Source organism: Chrysoperla carnea, chromosome 3 (genome assembly GCF_905475395.1).
Source record: "Chrysoperla carnea chromosome 3, inChrCarn1.1, whole genome shotgun sequence".
Lineage (NCBI taxonomy): Eukaryota > Metazoa > Arthropoda > Insecta > Neuroptera > Chrysopidae > Chrysoperla > Chrysoperla carnea.
In genome coordinates, this window is record NC_058339.1 from 28,714,277 (window position 1) to 28,725,007 (window position 10,731).

The 10,731-nt window shown below is 26.3% G+C and overlaps 1 protein-coding gene across 2 annotated transcripts; it reads left to right on the plus strand.

The window, feature by feature from the left end:
- Positions 1-671: 671 nt before the first annotated feature.
- Positions 672-10,731, plus strand: LOC123294710 (tyrosine 3-monooxygenase). Of its 2 annotated transcripts, XM_044875830.1 has the most exons (7): positions 672-1,003; positions 4,895-5,006; positions 5,175-5,255; positions 7,001-7,490; positions 7,564-7,896; positions 9,379-9,505; positions 10,226-10,731. In XM_044875830.1, exons 1-7 carry the CDS (start codon positions 938-940, stop codon positions 10,625-10,627), a joined length of 1,611 nt encoding a protein of 536 aa, XP_044731765.1. In that variant the 5' UTR covers positions 672-937; the 3' UTR covers positions 10,628-10,731. The 2 variants fall into 2 exon arrangements, with proteins under 2 accessions (XP_044731765.1, XP_044731766.1); XM_044875831.1 differs by lacking the exon at positions 5,175-5,255.

The window sequence follows — 10,731 nt, forward strand, 5'->3', positions numbered from 1 at the left end:
TTCCAGAAGTGAAAAACAAAGGAAACTTTCAAATGAAAACACCTACATATTTATTTGTTTTAATTTTTTTTGTAAATCAAAGAAAGTTGTAGGAAAATTATAAAAATTTTTCTATACTTTTAAGAAAAAATGCATTTGTAAAAAAAAACCCAAAAAAAAGTTTAATGGTTTTAATGAATGGATTTTAAGGTAATAAATCTTTTTCTAGAGAAACGTTAGCTTGTGAAAAAAAAAACACAGAACATATAATATAGTTGGGTATTCCTCAGTTAATAGAATGGTATTACCTTGATGAATAAGACTTGACCACATTTAATAACCACTAACATTAAAAATGAAAGGAAAATATAATTTAATATTAAATATGAATATTGTTATCTTTATTTAAAAAATGTCTTTGTTATTTTTATTATACACAAAAACTTGTATACATGTTGATACTATACGGGTGACATTGTTCAATGGGCTAGCCGTGACGCATGCGTGACGTCCACTGTGATTTTGATGATGATGATGATTTTCGCAACAATGAAAGGGCGCGCGCTAACTATTGGAAGGTGTGTGGGGCGACAACCATAATACCATACACACATACATACAATTGGAAGGGGTGATAGATACTATTTAAATAGTGATGTACAATATCAAATGATATCAATCGGTTTGCTTACCCCGCGCAATTCAAATAATAAACAACATAATCTTTTGGTTTGTTGTGATTGTTGGAGTTTAATTTATATTATCATCATATTTATTTATCGAACTCAAAAAGTTTTTTTTGAGACTTTAGAAAAAAAACCTTTTTTTTAAGTCTCATTTATTTTGAAACTTCGTTCAATCATACCTTAGGGATTGTGTTGAGCAGTGAATTCAATTAAGGATTCAGGCTTATTATTTATCATTTTTTTGCGGAAATATACATTCAAGTTCATTAACAATGGCCGTAGCTGCAGCTCAAAAAAATCGTGAAATGTTCGCCATCAAAAAATCATACAGTATTGAAGTAAGTAATTTAAAATCTTAATTTATTCACTAAATTTAAAGAACAAAAACTATCAAATATTCAATTCAAAATTAATCGAATTAGTTCAAATTCATATTCTTTCCAATGCTAAATCAGTCAATCAGATCCATATTTAATAATAACTAAGCAACGTTTCGACATTGATTTGAGACTTCTTCATTATTTTGTCAATTTAAATCAATAAGTTCTAAATTAAAAATCTTTAAATTATTTCTAACTAGTTCAAATTAAATTCGCATAATTTGTTTTTTTTTTTTACTCTTAAATTTAATTAAAAACTCAAATATGTCATTATATTTTATCTATAATATCAGTATTGAAATTCAAGACTTCAAAAAACTTCAAAACTAGTTATTAATTCTCTAAATTTAAAAATCATAATATTTCAGTATTAAAATTATATTTCAATAATATTCAAATCTTGATCAACAATTTTAATTAAACAAAATTGCACAATTTAAATAGTTCTTACAAAAAAAGTAAATATTCACTTGTAACGGACAAGATATTCTGACGACCTAAAATACAAAGACCGCATACATTTTGAAATCATTTCATTATGAAAAATAAATAGTTTGCGGAAAAAAGGTTTTCTCTAAATTACATAATAGTCATTTTTGTCCACTTATTACAAAAAAAAACAGTAATACGATAATTGCTAAGATGAGAAAAAACTTTCCCTAAAATTAAATATTATTATTATTTTTTTGAAATGTGCAATAAAATAAATAGTGTATTATTGTCATAAGAAATTAAATAATAAATAATAATTTCATAGTGATTAGTTTTTTTGGTAACAAGCGTTATATAACTGTGTGTTTATATTTATCTTTAAAATTAGTTTTATTTCAAAATTAAAATGAGTAATACAGTATACACTAATTACTTAGTATTATTTATACAAAATTAGTATTCAATTATATACTTTTAAAGGTACTGTAATAAGGAGTACAATTAGTAATTATATTATACCACTAAGATCAGGGTCAGTCGTATAACAGCACACAATTATACAAAACTTATTACCAGATATGTATTCAGTTTTACTTTCAAATTTAAACTTTTTACTAATAAATTATTTACAATCAAATGCATAATTATTTAACAGAAAAAATAATACAAGAAGTCGCAACGTTTCGGCACAGTTTTACGACTTCTTCATTAGATAAAAAACATTTGCCATTCTGCGTAATTATTTCACAAAAATTTTATTTATATTAATATTTCGACAGATAAGAAAAGTTTTTTGTACCTACTAACTGATTTATTACCTTACGCCACTCTTTTATCACTTCCTCTGGAAGACGAAAAAACCAGTGCTACTTTTATAACTATCCATATTTCAAAAGAAATGATAATTTTTGTGGTGTTCATTGATTTGAAACGAACTATCAATCTTTTGTGACTAATTGAAGGTTTAATATTTCCCATAATTCAACAGAAATAAAAATTTTTGTGTCATCAAATAATTTGCTATGATTCTACCAAAAACAATTATCCCAAGGAATTGTTTATGGTGATACTGAAAATACCTTTTTTTTTCATATAAAGAAAATTTATTGTTATTCAAGTTGAAATAATTTTAATTTTCAAAGATATTAATCTACTTTCATGTTTATTACAAAAAATTTACCTTCTATAAATGACAGTTTTATCAAATTCGGTTGAATCTTTTGTATATAAAATGATAAAACTTCTTTTTTATTAAAATTTATTTCTATCAATTTTTCTTAAATATTTTAATTAAAATACGAACCTGGTTGTTTTAAGAGAAATCATGCAAATATATTATTCAATCAAGATTAATTTATAAGAGGCAGAAAACCTTGCTGTTGGCAAAATTCAGTTATACAATTTTTTTTTTTGTTAGATCAATGAAAAAAAAAATTACAAATCTCATCAAACGATACTCATATAATATGTTAATTGAGTCTATTTTTGTCGTTTCATTCATTAATTAATCGCCTTTAGTATTTATAAGATTAGCCTGTACTATAGTATACACAAAAAAAAATATTTCATTTTTTTTCATGTTTATATTTTATCTTAATATATTTCCGGGTATCTCATATTTTACTTATACTTTAGACTTTAGACTACTAAGATATTTACAAAAATTTATTATTATGCCCAAATTACGATGTTAGATCTTTCTCCTCTAGGTCTATTTTTAAACTTACTAATCTAATTTAATAATTTGTAGTCAAAACTAAATTTGAAAAATATAATTCACTGATCTCACCATTAATTAAATTTTTTGATTACCTGCATACAATTGAATGGATTTTTTCATAAACTGTTTAATTTTAAATTTAAAAAAAAAAACGTAATTCAATTAGTACACCATATTATTTTGATTGAATGATATATGGCTCGGTCAATTGAATAAATTGTGGGGTAGATGAATTGCACTTGAAATAGATATTTGACATGTGTGTTGACATCACATTGTATATTAATTAATCATAGCCACTTATCCCAAATCATTTAATTTTCTCTTTATCTCACGCCTGTAAATACATGAGAAAAAAAATTAAATATCAAAATATCCTTTTTTCCAATATTGATTTATAAAAAAATAAATTTTACAGTTTCTATCTATTTGAAATTCCATTATATTGTAGTTTAGTTTTAGCATGGACATTGTATAATATGATATATCGTCAATTTAGGATTAAATGTATGTTCGATAACGACTCTAGAGACTTAAAAGATTTGTTTGACAGACTATCTAAAATACTATTTTCATTCTTTTATCAAATTGTGATAAAATACTTAATTTTATGTCTATTTTAAATTTCTATATAAACCGAAATGAGAAAGTCATTATTTCAAATATAGAATTAATCATAAACATACATGTTCTAAAATCTATGCAACCATCAACACACATATTTTCTTTGATCAAGAAGAAAATTTAATTTCCTCAGTTGTCTTAAACAATAAATAGACAATATTTTGTGTTAAATAAAATGGACAAAGCATATTATATTAATGGATTAAAATAATCGAGAATAATAAGAGCAGTCGTATATATTATAAATATATACGATATTATAAATATATATATATTTTATTTATTTATTTATTTTTTTATTATATTTATAAAAGAAATAAAATAAAAATTCAAGGATTTGAAATGTTCTTAATATTCATTGAAGCATATAAAAATATTTTTACATCAATTTTATATTTTTTTAAATAGATTAAAATCTTATTATTAATATAATTAAACCAATATGCTATTGTATTACGTTTGTATTTTTACACAGTGATTCATTTTGATGACCCTTTCAATTATGCAAATTACATAATTATTGTTTGCGAGATATTTATTCTTTAGATAACAAGATGCTTAACATATAACCATGTAAGAAGTTTCAAAAAAATGTTATTTCTATTTTACCTAAAAATAAAAGCTCATGGACAACTATTCTCTTAGTTGCTTGCCATCTCATAGATAAACATTACCTTAACATAGTTTCTATCACGTTCAAAACAATAAGTTTCATAAAACTGAAGGCTGATTCAAGGTACAATATCATTAAGGTACAACACTAGATATTATATGACCCCCCAGTTATAGTATATGAATATAATACTAAAAACAAGATGATTAGTAAATCCAATCTAGATGATACAATTAAAATGAATCATCTTGTAAATTTATATTCTTGTTAAATGTTCGTTCAATCCGGAAATTATGTTGGAAACGAAATCGGAATTGAAAAGTAAATTATTGTGATATGCTTAAAATCAGTTAACGAGCTCCTTTAACAATACATGTAACTAAAAGTTTAAGGAACTTTTACTATCATCTTTCGTACAAAAAACAATTATATTCATTCTTTTTCTTGTATTTTGTTACAGAATGGGTATCCAGCGAGACGAAGATCTCTTGTAGATGACGCTCGTTTTGAAACCCTTGTGGTTAAGCAAACCAAACAATGTGTATTGGATGAAGCTCGTTTACGAGCTAATGGTAAGTTTCAATCTAATTATCTTTGGGAATGTCAATCAATGTCATAGTAGATTTTTTGTCAAATTATAGTTAATTTTTTTTTTAATTTTTTCATATTTTATATTAGTTTATTTATTTTTTGCATGTTTTTTTATGTTTTTTTTTTCTTTTATTTTTTTAAATATATAGATTCAAATGACGACTATCAACAAACAGAAATCGATGTAAATTCATCTACAATCGAACCAGAACAAACCATTCTTGATAATGGTGAGGATAAGAGTTTTTTTATTTTTTGTTTAATTTTTAATTTTATTACTTGCATGCATACGATATTTATTTACATCATGGTCTATTCGATTATATTTGAGGTTTTTAATATGATACATACAACGTAAACTAAATATTGACAAATATCTTGTCTAGTAATTTTAATTAAAGAGAATTGAAAAAAAAAATCACTCAAACCAGGACACGAACCCGGACTTTTAATTTTATTTTTAAATTTTCTTTTACGTATGTGTAAGTTAATCACACAGTCCATTGAGAAAATCATACATAAAGAAAAATTATAATTTTTTTTCTTCTATTTTTGACGAAGTATATAATCATAAAATATACGAAAGGAAATAAGAATTTATAGTAATTGCGATATAAAAAAGCGCGTTAAGTAAAGTGGTTATTCATTCTTTTTCCCTTTTGGTAGTTGGTATATATTATTAGCTTATATTGAAAAGTACAGAGGTGGTTGAGTTTTTTTTTTTCTTTTAGTAAAAAGTATTATTTTATTTCATATTTTTCATTCATAAATCAATGAATGCTTTTAAATAATTGAATGGAATGGTTTCTTTACACCAATTTTTTATTTTCCGTAACTTTTTTGTTATACAAAGAATTTTTTTGAATCATGTAATTGAGAGTTATGAAAAACAATATGTTTAGACAAAATAAATAGATACATTTTTTAATTAAAAAATGTATGAAAAGCTATACGTCTTGCCGAAAATAATATTACGGATCTTTCATTATTTCGATGAATTCTTTCTGTGAAGTTATAGTAATATTTTTTGGCACTTAAGCAATTAACATTAAATGAAATTTTGGAACGAGAGTAAATAAATGTGCTCGACTAATATCCTCTTAAGGAATATCAAAACAATTTTGATCTATACCGAATCCTTTGGTTAGGTTAGGTTATATTGGCTGTCCACGAAGGACACACTTAGGCTATTGAGCCCATTGTGATTACATATATGTGTTTTACCACCTTTCCGCTGATAATTTTCATTTATCAGCTCCTCAATTTTAGAGGCAGAGTGCACTTCTATCATGCATATACCATGCACTACACCAGCCCATCACAACTATTTATTAAATTAATTTTTTTGAGACGGCGGGAATCGAACCAGCTACCCTAAGCATACCGCGGACGGAATTGGTTACGCCTTAACCAACTGAGCTAATAGGGTGACTACTTAAGCAATTAACATCAAATAAAATTTTGGAACGAGAATAAACAAAGGTGCTAGACCAATATCGTCGTAAAGTATATCAAAACAATTTTGTGCTATACCGAATCCTTAGTAATGCAGTATACCCGGTATATAAAACACTTAAACAATTGTAGAAAAATAAAAAAGTGTTCGTAGTGAGAGTATATGATGATGATTATTCTTCATAAGTATATGTGGAAAGCACTTTACATTATTCAACGAAAGTCTAGCACTTCGGACAAGAAAGACACTTTTATATGATTATTATTATTATTATATAATGTCAGAAGTCAATTTTCACCACCATTTGAAATAAAATTATGGTATTATGCGAGGAGATGATGTTACTTCCATTTCTTATATACACGTTTAGTGTAATAACCACGTATTTTTCTAAATCTTATAATTTATGACTATACACTTCAAATATGTTTTTCTAACTTTATCCATAAGACGAATTTATGATTTATATTTTTAAAACAATCATTTTTAAAATTGGTTTTTTATTTGTTAAATGATTAGATTCGGGTCTTACTGAAGAAGAAGTAGTTCTTCAAAATGCACTTGCTGAAGGTGGTCCCGAAGCAGAACAAGAAATCCAAAAAGCAGCAATTGTTGTACATATGCGAGATGGCATGAACTCATTAGTGCGTATTTTGAAAGCAATTGAAAAATTCCATGGTGCTATATGCCATTTAGAAACACGCCAAAGTCGTACATACAAAACACAATTTGATCTCCTTGTAAAAGTTGACATGACACGTCAAAGTCTTTTACAATTAATTCGTTCTTTACGTCAATCAAATGCTCTTGAAGGTGTATCATTATTGGCTGAAGATAATATTTCTGTGAAGAATCCATGGTTCCCACGTCATGCCAGTGAATTAGATAACTGCAATCATTTAATGACCAAATATGAACCTGAATTAGATATGAATCATCCAGGTTTCGCCGATAAAGAATACCGTGAACGTCGTAAACAAATTGCTGAAATTGCTTTTGCTTTTAAATAGTAAGTATCTCATTCTCAAAGTTATATTCAAATAATTCAGCAAGTAATTAACAATTTTTTTTTCTTTTATTAGTGGAGATACAATTCCAACAATTAACTATACCGAATCCGAAATTAAAACGTGGGGATCAGTATTTAACACTGTTTTGGATTTAATGCCAAAACACGCATGTATGGAATACCGCAAAGTTTTTGCTAAATTACAAGAAGAAGGTATATTCTCACCAAATAAGATTCCACAACTGGAAGAAATGTCAGCTTTCATGAGACGTGAAACTGGTTTCTCACTTCGACCAGCTGCTGGTTTATTAACAGCACGAGATTTCTTAGCATCACTTGCATTCAGAATCTTCCAAAGCACGCAATATGTACGTCACGAAAATTCACCAAATCACACACCAGAACCGTAAGTATCTTCTGACTTTTACCATCTTATCCCATCTCATTTCTTAAAAGACGCGTATATATTGCATAGTATTTTGTTCAGTTTTAAGTCTTTGTGAATTCTAAAAGTCCTCAAAAAATTAGTACAAGCTCTTTAGCATAAATCGTTTTAAATATCGCTATATGTATTTTGTTTCAAGAGGATGTTCTCATTTTTATTTGGCTTCTATTCTTAATATTCTTTATTCGTAAGTTCAACATCTTTTCCTGATTATATTTTCATTTGTCGACCCGAACTGAAGTCGTCGAGAAGGTATAAGAAGATAACATGATCAAATATTCAAAATTTTCGTTTTCACAAAAACGTACGCATTAAACATTCGGTACATTTCAATTGTACTAAGTAAAAACAAAATCTTTTGATATGTAATTACAGCAATTAAAAAATATGATGGTATATACTCAGTCACTCTCATACATATAATAGGTACAAGTTAGTAATTCTTGACATAATTTAATAACTGTGAAGCATGTTCCTTGCTATTATAATATAGCATAGTAGGTAATACCTACACATCATATAAGCAAGCGTACGTACGGTAGCATCACTAATGGACCTTTGTAATTTAATTTAATTTGTAATTTTAAAGGTAATTATGAATATCGTTAGTTCAATATTATGTATACTTATTATTATCACAGTACGGAAAACATTATTCAAGCTAAATGAGATATAAAATAGTTACGTTTAACTATATTTTATAACTATATCAAAGTTCCGTAGTTCTATAACGAGAGTATCTAATAATTTAAAAATGCATTTCACGCAATTAAAAAAGTTCTTTACCAATGAGCAGTAATTTGCTTCAAAATTACAGTTTCTTGTTGATAAAATGGGACAAAATTTTACTCTCTAATCTGTTCTTTAATTTTTCAAAATCAATTTTGGCTGGTTTTATCCATTGACATGTTGTCAACGCCATGAGTAAAAAAATGTAAACCATACTTAAAAAACTCAGCTGATTTTTTCATTGAATTAAAAGACAAAAGATACCTACTTTATTTTATATTTTAATGTGATGTACTCTTTTACAAATGTTTGGTATGTGCGCATGGTTTACAAGATTGTAAATAAACATTTCCGTTAAATATTATGTATCTATGGCGTTGCAAACTATGCTAGATAGTTTCTTTCTTAGTATACAAATTCAATACTCTTCCCATTGGTAGTTAACTTGCGTCTTTTGTTTCTAATTATTCCTTTAAAATGCAAATCCATTTTAATAACATATAACCACAAAATATCAGTTTCTTACGTAAATTGCCGAAAAAGTTAATGTATAACAACATTTGAAAACTGAAAACCTTATCCTATATAATATTCCAATACACTTATCGAATTTCCAGAAAAAAAAGATAAATTTATATTAAATTACTATCATCATTTCAAATAATTTTATTAATACTATAATCGGCTTATTGTTTTTCTTTTTTCTTGTTACAGAGATTGCATTCATGAACTCTTAGGTCACATGCCACTCTTATGTGATCCAAGCTTTGCACAATTCTCACAGGAAATTGGTCTTGCATCGTTAGGAGCATCTGATGATGAAATTGAAAAATTATCTACTGTAAGTATTTTTATTTTTTATTTTAATATCTTTCTAAGCATATTTTCATTACTTTTATTAAAAATAACGTTTTTACCTTGGCTCAAATACAAAAATTGTTTTATCTCCTTGAAATAATATGATTTTATATTATATTTACGTGCAATTTGTGTTACATAATTTCCTTATCTTTTTCTTCAATTTTATACATTTTTGTAGAAATATTTAAAAAAAATAATTAACATCAAATATATTTCAAAACCAATTTGCAATTTGTGTACACTGTACAAAAAAATCATTGCATTTGCAAGTAATTAACTTTAATGCAATTTAAAATAAGGAAGCACAAAAATATTTAATTAAATACCTTGGGTGCAGTTGTTTAACTTTTTTTTCTTTATAATTAGAGTATCTAATGTATTTAAAATAAAAATAATTCATATCCTAAAGTAGTCTTGTTAAAAAAAATTGTAATGAATGAAAAAAAAACGATTTGATATACCAAAATTATTTCAAGGTAGACACATTTATATTATTTTGTATCCGTCACGGCGATTAGCACCTTACTTTTAATGAGTTTTATAGTTCAAGATTAAATTTTTTCCTTTGCTAATTAGCCTTGACATGCTATTCATTTTAATAAAAATGTAGTAACTAGTAAATTAAACTATTAATTAAAGAAAAATGTTAATTTTTAAATACTGCTCGAGATAAATCTAAACTGAATTTATTTGTTAACAGGTATATTGGTTCACTGTTGAATTTGGTTTATGCAAAGAAGGTGGCCAAGTTAAAGCTTATGGAGCTGGTCTCTTAAGTTCATATGGTGAACTTCTTCATGCATTAAGTGACAAGCCAGAATTACGAGCATTCGAACCAAGTAAAACAGCTATTCAACCATATCAAGATCAAGAATATCAACCAATTTACTACGTAGCAGAAAGTTTTGAAGATGCCAAAGATAAATTCAGACGTTGGGTAGCAACAATGTCCCGACCATTTGAAGTACGATTCAATCCACACACCGGTCGTGTTGAAGTACTCGATTCAGTCCATCGATTAGAAGCACTTGTAAATCAATTAAACACAGAAGTACTTCATTTATCAAATGCATTAACAAAACTTAAGAGTCCTTCATGTTAAAAATTTTCCAAATTTTTGTCTAAAAAACAAAATCTCAACTCAAAGTATTGTCTGTGTTGTATATTTTTATTGTGTATAAATTATGAACAAAGAGAGAAGAAAAA

Bases quoted from the DNA above. Each gene is read 5' to 3' on its own strand.
- LOC123294710 (XM_044875830.1), top strand. From the start codon at position 938: ATGGCCGTAGCTGCAGCTCAAAAAAATCGTGAAATGTTCGCCATCAAA. The intron at 7,491-7,563 runs GTAAGTATCTCA...TTCTTTTATTAG, and splicing joins ATTGCTTTTGCTTTTAAATA to TGGAGATACAATTCCAACAA. The intron at 7,897-9,378 runs GTAAGTATCTTC...TTCTTGTTACAG, and splicing joins CCAAATCACACACCAGAACC to AGATTGCATTCATGAACTCT.